At 37.2% G+C, this 12,233-nt stretch overlaps 1 protein-coding gene across 6 annotated transcripts in view; it reads right to left on the bottom strand.

Annotated features, from left to right (window-relative positions):
- Window positions 1-3,694: 3,694 nt before the first annotated feature.
- Window positions 3,695-12,233, bottom strand: part of aralar1 (calcium-binding mitochondrial carrier protein Aralar1) — a 107,783-nt gene continuing 99,244 nt past the window's right edge. For 4 of the 6 annotated variants that reach the window (XM_011154750.3, XM_025307348.1, XM_025307347.1 and 1 more), the window contains 2 exons: window positions 10,119-10,209; window positions 5,402-5,573 (listed from right to left, as the gene is read on the bottom strand). In XM_011154750.3, the coding sequence (XP_011153052.1) occupies window positions 5,402-5,573; window positions 10,119-10,209 (263 nt within the window). Of the gene's footprint in view, window positions 5,574-10,118; window positions 10,210-12,233 lie in introns of all 6 variants that reach the window. The other 2 variants (XM_025307351.1, XM_019845163.2) reach the window with 1 other exon arrangement.

The following is a 12,233-nucleotide window of genomic DNA, read 5'->3' as shown; positions in this document are numbered from 1 at the left end:
TCGAAGTCACCGTGTGTCGTCACTTCCTGAGGCTGTGAGAAGAAACATCATCGCCTTCGTGTTCCGCCATTTACGGTAAACACCATTGTGAATCTGATTGGCTGTCTCGTTTTGTCTTGTGTGATAAATAAAAACAATTACGTTCGTATATTGTATTGTTTTTTAATAATTACTTTCACGTAATGTGCATGACTGAATGGGAAGGGGAGAGGGGGGATGTAAAAATGAATATGGCAGAATCTGTTGTATTTCTGTCACCAGTCTGCTGTCAGGCTGTGAACAGCAAGATCTGTTACGTTTCTGCCGTCAATCTGTCACTAGACTGTGTACATCAGGATCTGCTTTGTTTCTGGCATCAGTCTGCCGTCAAATAATGTTGCCAGACTCTGCCGTCAGAATGCGGGCACAATGGACAAGCAGTTGGTACCAATCTACTGTAAACCTCTGATTCATTCTGCCGTCAGTCTGCCATCAGTCTGCTGAAATATTGCTATTAGGGAATATCTCAAAAACTAAGTATTTTCGAAAAAAATGTTTCAGACAAATTGTATAGTTTCAAGGGGGACATAATTTGATGATTTTGAAATTTCCAGAGTTCGATAAGTTAACAAAAGTCAGGACACTGTTGTAACAATATATTCTTCAGATGAAATAAAGTAAAAAAATTTAGTATCACTTTTTCTTCCGACCAGTAGATAACGAGATAAATATTAGTAAGTTAAATATTATCAAGTTTTCCCTAAAAGTTATCAAGTTTCCCTTAAATTACCTCAAAAAACATTAGGCAAATGAAAAAATGTTTCAGACAAAAGTTGTTCAAAATAATTGGTAGAAAAAGATGGTATAATAAAAAATTGGGGTTTCCATTTAAGAAAAGTAATTCTCAGTAAATATCTCGAAAGTGACGCCATCTGTAAACAAAATGATATAGTTGTTTATGTCCACTTTGAAACCATACAACTTTTGTAACATGAAACATTTTTTTCTAAAATGCGTAGTTTTAGAGATATTTCGCCGTCCCAATATACTCTTTATATACTCTGTATAACTATGTATCATATACAACTATACAATTGTATAACTATGTGATCATATAAACAAAATTCATGCACAATCATTTTTTTCCCGAAGATATACAATCTTCTCTTTCCGTTTATGAGAATACAACCCTTTGCGATTCGAATTATCTTCGCTATTTCATTCTAACCGATCAACGGCTTTCGCATAGTGTCGTATAATTATCGTTTGATTTGACTAATATCATCAATAGCCATAAGTTTATTCAGTGACATAACACACGTCATGAAAATCCACGCAACTTTCCCGTAGAATATTTTCCCTCTGAAATGTCAAAACGAACGAAAAAGAAAATTGATGTCGAGTCAGCGCCTCGACAGGACCGCAAAAGGTTAAGCGTCAAAATATGTTTGATAACGCGAATGATCTTGATCGAGCGGCGATGGTGCACTTCGCACATCATCGATGAACGAACGACACATTGTATATAAATATTTATATACAATATACGCTTGTCAATGATATATTTACAAAGAAGTTAAAACGAGTGGCAGTTGCAACTAGAAGAGAAGGCTCCGCTCGCAGTGCTATATTTTTGTGCAGTAGCGCGCATGGATGTATGAATATATATGTATGACTGTCTCTCCTCGTCTCTATGAGTGTGTTGACTTCATTCGAATATTTGAAGAAATATATTTTTAATATGTAGTAGAAAGAACATCGACTAGAGAAGTCCACGAAACTACAAACTGTTAGATTCGTGAAGCGGGCCATTGAAGACGAGCAATTTTGCCTAAGAGTGATAAATTTTCGTTTTAAGACCGGCGAACGCGTCTTAGTTTCCATTTTCTTCATTTTCCTTTCCTCTTTGTTCCTGTCTTCCCTCTTTTTCGTTTATATACGAGAAAAGGGAAAAGTTCCCCCTTACTGAGAAAATTTCTTAGGTTCTCTCTACGTTCTCTACATGAATATAAACGTTACAAAAATATCCTAGTTCTTGAATTCACAACTCGTTCGCAAATCAACCGTTCTCGAGTCTGTCGAGTCTCTGTGAGATATATTCGCAAGAAGCGAAGCGTAAAAAGGACGTCAGCGTCTCAACGCATCTCCTCCTTCACTCGCGTTCAACGTAGTCGTGCATTCGGACTCGCTTAAATGTAAAAAATCATCTGGCGAGAATATTAAAGTATATCAATAGCGTATCGTGAGATATGCCATAAAAAATTACAAACTGTCTTTATTTTCTCTCCGCGACATGATGAATAAAAAGAAACCGGTCGTTCCGCTCAAACGTCCGTGCAAAGTCGTGAAAATTAAAAATCGCCTCGGAAAAACACTCGAGAGTCGCACCTTTACAGTCGACGTCTATTTCGATAACTTTTATAAATAGAAAATCTCTTCTTCTCTTTAAAAAAACAAATCCCGTTACAAATTTAAATTACTCGGCAGGTCTGTGTCGTTGATGTAAACCAGGATGATTCGCACCTTGTATTCTCAATTCACTCCACAACATCCGCGTTTCTCTCTCTCTCTCTCTCTCTCTCTCTCTCTCTCTCTCTCTCTCTCTCTCTCTCTCTCTCTCTCTCTCTCTCTCTCTCTCTCTCTCTCTCTCTCTCTCTCTCTCTCTCTCTCCCTCTCTCTCGCTCTGTCTCCGCAATTAATAATACGGATACAAAATAAAAATTCACGCGAGCACGCGCGTCAAACAAACTGCATATTGTCTACTTCGCGGGCTGGAGTTCTCCCTACCGAGAAATTATCTCGCCACACTGTCGTTCTGCGTATACCTTTCCGCAATAAAAAGAATCAAAAAATGAAAGAGAAGATGATTACAGAGAAATGCATTTCAATATGTACATTTTCTTAATCAATTGTCATTGCTAACGAATTTTCCCGGTTGTGTGCGTTAATGTTCGTTAAAAATCTTTATATTCGCCGTACATTCATACCATCGACATAAAAATATCTATGTTAAGCATTATATTAATAATTTAGGTAAGGGAATGTAGTACCAATTTGCGGTGAAGGGAAAGTTACAATAGTTCGAGTCGTTTGACTGGACTCTCCACCATTCATCTCGCATGAACTTATTTTTCTTTATATACAATCGGCTAATTAAAAGTCGTAACACTTCTCTTCGAAATGACTTTAGTAACGCATTCTGCATTCAATATGGTCATTTATTTTTTAGCAATTTTCAAGAGATCCCTTTTTGCTATTGGATACGAAATGTGAAACAAAATTCATCGAAATAAAGTGTCGCAATCTTTAATCAGTTGACTGTACACTTGTTTATATAACAGATTTTATACTTTGTCCGATGAAATTAGAAGCAAACAAAATATCAAATAGTCACGCAATCGCGAGCTTGTGTTATAATTCTTGTTCAACAACAAAATGACAAGAAAAAATAATTACATAAGTGAGATGTGAATAATTATGCATATAGGGTGTTAAAAAAGAAAAAAAAAATTCCAGACTTACAGACAGGGCAGACAATACTTATTGTACCAAGTGAAAAGTGTATAGTAAACAAACCAGAGGATCAACTTCAGAGTTTTTAACATTTTCGATTTTGATAACGCAAATAATTTGTGTGCTTCCATTAATCTGGGATCAGGATATTATTTAGCCCGTCCGAAATCTTTCTCTTTTAACACCTTATATGAAATCTGTCTCTATGTAATCATACTTATATTTGTGGCAACCTATAATATATATCCGGTTAACTGAATAAAACGATGTTTTCCTTTCTTTAGTTAACAACATTTTTCCGCATAGACGCATACAGTTACACATGTTCATATATGTGCGAGACCTAACTTTCCCCTTGTCATTAATTAGACCTTCCTCTGCTAGAATACTCTGTCTAGATATTCTTATGTCGACGGTTCACGCGCGTAATTGTAGAACTGGTGTCGCTCGTCGAATGACAATAAATCCGTTTCAATTGTCATCGCGATGATCTCGCAATATCGAACGAAAATCCCATCCTCTTTCGTTCTCCTCGATCATTCAGTAGCCCTGAAACACGAACGGAAAGAAAACGCTCCCGCTGCGACTTTCGTTATGTTTAAAAATATAGGACTCGGTCTTTCGAAACTTTGTACATTGCTGTGGCAAACTTCGTACTGTACATTTCTAATTCATTCCGCAGGACGTAAATATAGAATCCATGGCATTTCGGATGGATAACGTTGGTGGTGATGGTGTCGATATAATTCCGCCCGTTCTCGCTCTCTCCCCCTCCCCCCTCTCTCGCCTTTCCTCCCTATCTCTATCTCTATCTCTCTCGTCGTCGTTCAATAGTGGACGCATCTCTATGCGTGAATCTTATTTGTCGATAAAGTGCTTCGCAATTACGGCCGACGATGCGACGATTTAAAACAGATTTACTGCCGCCTCTTCTCCCTTCACCAGCTCTGTACAAATAGGCGAATTCAGATAAACGATAAATCGCAATTACAAAGGCCTAACTCGCTCGTTATTTTATATTTATGTATATTACGTTAAAATCTATATAAATATATATTTATATCCGGTACACACGTTACGGGGCCCATCGCGAATTAATAATCTCTGCTAGAACATCACACTCATGTCCATTGGCGTTTAATCGTTTGTGACTTAACGAGCGTTACACTCAGTTGAGTCGCTTACACGCACGCGTTGACGGCAAACGCGTTTCAAGCCGGTAACAACGCAAAACCGTCGATAAATGTCTCTCTCTCTCTCTCTCTCTCTCTCTCTCTCTCTCTCTCTCTCTCTCTCTCTCTCTCTCTCTCTCTCTCTCTCTCTCTCTCGCATTGTAAAATAATTACGCGCAGATGGCATTAAATTTGATATAACGTATCTATATAGTATCAAAATAAATAATTCTCAATGCCACCCCGAGTTTCTTCCTCCTTTCTTTCTGCTCTACGTCTCTTTTCTTTCCTTTTGTTTGTGTTTTATCAATTGACTATGACATCGACGACTCAGTTATCACGAACGAACATTCCTTCCATTCCGCAACGACGGATTTTGTACTTCTCCCTCGACCGGTCTACAAATTTACACATCCACGCATGCATGCATGCGACCGTGCGCGCGTCATCATGTTCAACGGACCGACGCGGCCGTTCCTTCTTACTGCCGATCTGTACAATTGGTACCCAACTCGAAATGGCCGAGCCGATCGTCGAGAAGAGATGGGAACGCTTTAGCGAACTGTCACAAGTTTGTAGTTCGTGAAGCTCGCATCGCGCCTCGCTCGCTTCACGCGCGCTCGGTGGAGAGCGACTCGCAGGTTGCTTTTTTCCTTTTTTATGGCAGGGGTTGCTACAAGCTTGTTTTTTCTCGTTTCTGCTTTCTCTCATTTTTCTAGCAGCTGCTAATGGCACCGTTACTTCCCGGTAACAGCCTGGAACCTAGGTAGGCAAAGACCGAACTTGGTTTCTATACCCGTGAAGATGGGCAAAGCCACTTGGTAGCCACCTATGTGATCTGGGTTCGTTGATCGAATCTCGTCCGCAACTCCCATAGTAGGCACCTTTTGCTCCGACCCGGCAGGTCGACTGTGAAGAATATCAGAGATCGTTACGCTCGTCGATGTCGATTCGCAAGTATAATCTGGTAACAATAGAAACGAAATTTCGTCGATCGCTCCGCTGATCTTCTTCTTAAATATCCCATAATGAGACGAATTTATAAATTAATAAATAAATTAATAGATAAATTTTAACCCTTTGAGTGCGCTACGAAGAGTGGCTCTATATAGCCGAAATTCAGGAAAACTGACAATTCATCTATGACTGGTGATATCAGACAGAAGAGAATTAAATTATCTCTAATATGTAAATCCATTGGTTTATTATTTTAGTTATTTAATAAATTTATTTCGAGTAAACTACCTTAGAGCTGAAGTTAATTGTCTTAATTATTAGTAGTATATTTACTAAAGTATATAGTATATAGTAAATATATTTACTAAAGTTCATTCACTTACTAGAATTATTTCACAAGACAAAACACTAAGAAAATTTAGCCTGAGAGAAATAAATTTGTTCTAAAAATTTATTCTAAGAAACATATTTACTTTGAGAAAGTAACAAACAACTAAAATTGTTCCTGATAAAAAGACAGAGAATACGTACAGAGAAACATACAAATGAAAGTTCTTGGAAAGATTGACATTTTATAACAGAGCACCTTTGAGCGTCAGTAGGCCGCAACGAACCACTTATATTGAGCGCATATATTAGGAGGTTGAATTAGTTATTCTGGATCCTAGTAGAAATGTGCGAATCAAGAATTTTTATGTCGAATCGAATCGAATCCCATTTTTTAAATTCGAATTCGAATCGAATCGAATCGAATCTATGAAATTTCATTCAAATTCGAATCGAATCGAAGTAATTTAATAGTATATTTTTATAGTAATTTAAATATTTAAAGTAATAAAAAATAATTAAGTTATTAATTATAAGTTAAATTAATTACAAGTTAAAGGTTCAAACATACAGGCCCAGATGGCCCGTTTTGTAGCTGATATGCGCAAACGCTAATATCAAGTTGTCTAAAAAGTATTAAGCCTTTTGCGCACGAGATAGCGTTAGTGTCCCAAATCTCAGGGTATATGAGTCGCAGCAGGTCAGGCCTAACGTCATTTGACAGCTGACAGCTGAAGGTAGTAGACGTACAAAAAGTGTTGGAATTCTTATAATCAGACGTAAGGTATTGTGTCGTGAAGATAAGTGAACTTTCCGCAAAACTGCGCTACGTTTTATAATTTTATTTCGATAAAGGCGCAAATGCTGCGCAGGCCCGTGAAGAAATTTGTGCTGTTTATGGACAAGATACGTATCAAAAGCAACAGCTAAAAGATGGTTCAGACGCTTTCGTTCTGGAAATTTCGATATCCAAGATACTCCTCGCGTAGGCGACCAATCACAGAAAAAGTGGATGATATTCTGGCAAAAGTCGACCAAGACCGGCATGTAAGCAATCATGACATCGCCAATGACCTAAACATCCATCACCAAACAGTGTTAAATCATTTGGAGAAAGCTAGCTACAAAAAGAAGCTCGATGTTTGAGTACCACATGATCTGACTCAAAAAAATTTACTCGATCGAATTTCTATCTGCGAATCTCTACTGAAATGTAACGAAATCGAGCCATTTCTGAAGCGGTTGATCACGAGTGATGAAAAGTGGATAACCTACGACAACAATGTGCGAAAAAGATCGTGGTCGAAGCGAGGAAAAGCTCCACAGTCTGTGGCAAAGCCCACACTGATGCCCAGGAAGGTTATGCTGTGTGTTTGGTGGGATTGGAAGGGCATCGTGCTTCACAAGCTGCTGCCGCCAAGCAGAATGATAGACTCAGACCTGTACTGTCGACAATTAGCGCGATTGCACCTAGCAATTCAAAAGAAACGGCCGGAACTGGTCAACAGAAAGGGTGTCGTATACCACGTTGACAACGCCAGACTGCATACATCTTTAACGACCCGTCAGAAATTGAGAGAACTTGGCTGGGAGGTTTTAATGCATCCACCGTATAGCCAGAACCTGGCACGGTCAGACTATCATTTGTTTCGGTCTCTGCAGAACTCCTTGAATGGTGTTAAGTTAGTTCCAAAAGAGGCCTGTGAAAACCACGTGTCACAATTTTTTGACCAGGTACCTATCATGGAATATCGTCGGAATCGATTCCGATCGGAATAATTCCGTTTCCCCTAGAAAAGACAATATATATCTGGGAAATAACGGAATAAATTCGATTATTGTCGGAATCGATTCCGACGAGCTCCATAATAGGTCCATAGTACCCAGAAACCACAAAAGTTCTATAACAACGAGATTATGGTATTGCCGGAGAAATGGCAGAAGGTCATCGAACAAAACGGTACATATGTGGTTTCATAATGTTATTTTCAAATAACAATAAATGTATTCTTAATTTTGACCTCCAAAGGCTCAATACTTTTTAGGTATTAATATATTTGATTCGCATTCGAATCTTCGCGATTCGAAATTTTCGAGTTATTCGGATTCGAATCATAGGGATTCGGATTCGAATCGAATCAAATTACATTAGATTCGATTCGATTCGAATTCGAATAGTTCACACATCTCTAGATTCTAGCAATAGATGGCTTTAGTATAACAAGTTAATGGTTACCAGGAATGTTGAAATCTGGTAACACTGAAAGATTTGACATTTCTCTATGACATATGACAGTTTGCGCGCTATTGTTACTGATAGTTTCATTGTTTATACGCATCTAAAATGGATTGTACAAAATTGCATTTTCGACATTCATTACTTTTTTGTTTGATTTGAAAAAATCGGTAACTGAAGCTCATGAAATGCTTGTTACAACTTATGGTGCTCAAGCTCCATCACTGTACAACTGTAAATTTTGGTTTCAACGATTCAAAAGTGGTGATTTCGATTTGAGTGACAAAGAACGTACTGGTCAACCAAAAAATTTAAACATTTTGAATTGCAAGTATTATTGAATGCAAACATCGCTCAAACGGAAAAGCAATTGGCTGAACAACTCAACGTTAATAAATCAACAATTTCTAAATGCCTACACGCCATGGGAAAAATTTAAAGGGAAGGCAAATGGGTTCCACATGAATTGAGTGAAAGTACCATTGCAAATCGTTTGAATGCTATCTTTGCTTGCTAGACAGAAGAAAAGAGATTTTTGTGGCAAATTATAACTGGAGATGAAAAGTGGATTTATTTTGATAATCTAAAGAAAATCATGGATTGATCCAGGACAACAACATCGATACTAAAAGGAAACATTTATGGTCACAAAGCAATGTATTTAGTAGAATATAGAAGGTGTGGTGCACTATAAATTTCTAAACCAGGGGTTCCCAACCGGGGGTTCACCCGCTGGGGGTGTGAAAAAACATTCTTGGAGGTGCGAGAAAAAGTGATTGTAATTAATAATGATTCAGATGAATTCTAAAATAATCCGGCATTTTTACCATTTAAAAATTTTAAAAACGTTATTAAAATTATATATTTTTTACATATCTATACGTATATTCATTATCTATACGTATATTCATTATGTGTCACTATGCGAAGCTTAATATTATGGATAATAATTTTATAATATTAAAATGATAGTTAATTTCTATAAAACAATACTGTGTAATAAATAATTATTATAAATTAACTTCTTTGCCTTAAAACCCTAACAACTAACTTTTACATAAAACATATGAATAATTTTTTTCTTATAGGGGGTGCGAAGGTTCATTAATAAATTTTTAGGGGTGCGAAATACAAAAAAGGTTGGAAAAATGAGGTTTTAAACAAATGAAACAGTTCGGGGAGAGCGATACTGGCAACAATTGAACAAGTTGAATGATGAATTGATGCAAGAAAGGCCAGCGATACCCAGTAATAGACATAAAGTGATTGTTTTGCATGATAATGCTCGTCCACATGTTGCTTCAATCGTTAAACAAACATTGTTAGAGCTCGAATGGGGGAAATCCTTCCGCACCTAGCGTACTCACCAGACCTAGCACCATCTGACTGATTTTACCATCTATTCCGATCGATACAACACGCTTTAGCAGATACACACTTCAATGATTACGAGGATGTGCAAAAATTGGTGTCTGATTGGATTGCTTTGAAAGACAGATCGTTCTATCGTTGTGAAATCGCTATGTTGGCAGAAAGATGGGAAAAGTCATAGTTAACGACGGAAAATATTTTGATTGATGTAAATTTAACTATTTCTTTAAAATAAAAATTAAAAAATTGGCAAAATAAAATCAGAATTAATTCAACCTCCTAATATGCGCTCTCAGCACTCAAAGGATTAAATCGACATCGGAAACTCGATAACTTTGATATAATTTTGACAAAACTACCATTGCATTGTACATTAGCCAACGCTATTCTTTCAATCTTCAATTTACACATCGACGTCTCTTCGTTTCAGTAAGTTTTCTAATTACAATCGTTAAACTATAGCTAAAAACATTAGCGTAATCGCCTAAGAATAGAAAGTTTAACGCATAGTGTTACTATTGCGAATTACTATTTGTGAAACGTATATAGAAAGATATACTTACGATCCTCCAAAGTCGACAACGAACAGCCTTTGCAGCAATTCGTACGTGAAAAGAGTGACACCGAACTGCGGCGACGATCTGAACACTCGAGCTGTAAAAACAGAGAAGCGCATGATACAGGATGCACAGTTTTCAAAGTTAACTTTCGCATTCTTTGTCCAAATAAAGATTTAGGACGTTCCGATGGCAAGCATGTTCGGCATAATGTGGTTGTTTATCTCCTTTCTGAGAGAGCAAGATGAATGAAGATCATGAACGATAATAACAATACTGAAAATTATAATCACATAGCTGACCACTTATGTTCACTTTTACATCGATACATTTTTATTTTCGCTTATTATGGAGTTAATTTCACGAGGCATCTGTGAATATATATTAGTCAAAATCGAGAAAATGCCAGTCAAAATCCGGAATCCAAAATTGAAGACTCTATATGACATGCGGGGCTTAAAAAGTCTTTTTCATACAGAAAGGAAGACAGTGATATCTCCTAAGAGCAACAATTATCTTACAATGTCTTATTAATAATTATATATATATATATATATATATATATATGTGTGCTTAAGCTTGACACATTGACACGTAAGAATATCACCTCTGCGACGCAACTTCAACAATATATCGTATCTCTGAAAAGAAGACTCATACATGGCTTATTGACCTGCATTTTCGGAGTTACAGCTGCAAGATGCGTGAATGCGTAAGATGATACGTTACATTCGATGACATCGCACTGAGTACACAGAGAGAGTAAGTATGCTGACTGCAAATTGGAGAAAACGAGGACACAGAGCGATGGACGAAAATCATAATAAAAGGGTCAGATGAAGAGAAAGAGGTACTTACTGACAAGTAAATCGCCAGGTCATATTGAGGGGGAAGAAAGATCGAAAGATGCAGCAGGGCCGATCCCCCGCGCATGCAATCGACCAAAGCAGAATATATTACTAACTGCACTCTCGGTGATCGCAAGCGAGAGCAACATGAAAATCTCTTTCTCGTTTATTTCTACTTTTTACAGAGAAGCGAATTAATTATAAATGGAAGTTATCGCTTATATCACAGAAGAATGAGATCGTATACAATCAGTTTAATGAGCAAGAGAGACCTACGAGACTACTTCTGGGAAAAAGAAATTATTCTCCTCTTATTTATTTCCTTTTGTTTTTTTCCCGCGATAGTCACCCTAATCATATTAAGTGTACAAATAAATTCGATGCCTTTACATTCAATTAAACGTAATTCGGTTTTAAATTAAAATTTCCTGCCGTTGCTTTGGCATTTTTAAGTATCAACTTTACTTCTTTAAACGCACCATGTAACTTTACTCTGCTCGAGACATAACTTCCAAAAACAAATTTGCACTATGGCTCTCAAAAGAAAATGATCTCAAAAGAAGCACATTAGGCACTGTATTCTTTTCGCGTTCCAGTTGAAAAAAAAAAGTGCTGCTGAGGTTTCCGAAATCATTTGTTCTGCTTTAAGCGGTGCTGTGCCAATAAAACGTGCAAACGATGGTTTCAAAAGTTCCAAAGTAGCAATTTTGCTCTTACTGATGCAGAAAGTAGTGGAATATCGAAAACAATGGAAGAACTAAGGCAGCTATTGAACGAAAATTCTTGGCAGATACAGTAGAAACTTGCTAAGGTGCTTGGTGTAACTCAACAAGCTATTTCTATTCGCTTAAAGAAGCTTGGGAAAATACAGAAGGCAAGCCGTTGAATTCCTCAGGTGCTCAGCCTCGAAAACAAAATGAGACACTGTGACACAACAATGCTGTCACGATTAAAAAAAAAAGATTCTCTTCATAAAATTGAAAGTGAGGGTATTGTATGACAACCCAAAAAGATCTAAGTCGCGGATTTATCCGGACGAGCCATCAACAAGTATCGTTGAACCGAATATTTACGCTAACAAAGTGTTACTGTATATTTGAGATGAGATTTTAAAGGTGTTCTTTATTTATGAGTTGCTCAAACCTGGTGAAACGATTACTTCTGAGCGTTACCAGCAACAAATGATTAATTTGAGTGACGCAATTAAACGCAAAAAATATCTCTTCTCTGGGCTGAGAAATTCTCTCTCATATGGCTTATTCTCCAAATCTTA

This window comes from Harpegnathos saltator, unplaced genomic scaffold, assembly GCF_003227715.2.
Source record: "Harpegnathos saltator strain DR-91 unplaced genomic scaffold, Hsal_v8.6 scaffold846, whole genome shotgun sequence".
Classification (NCBI taxonomy): Eukaryota; Metazoa; Arthropoda; class Insecta; order Hymenoptera; family Formicidae; genus Harpegnathos; species Harpegnathos saltator.
The sequence above is the reverse complement of the archived record's forward strand: the minus strand, read 5'-3'. Positions and strand labels throughout refer to the sequence as shown.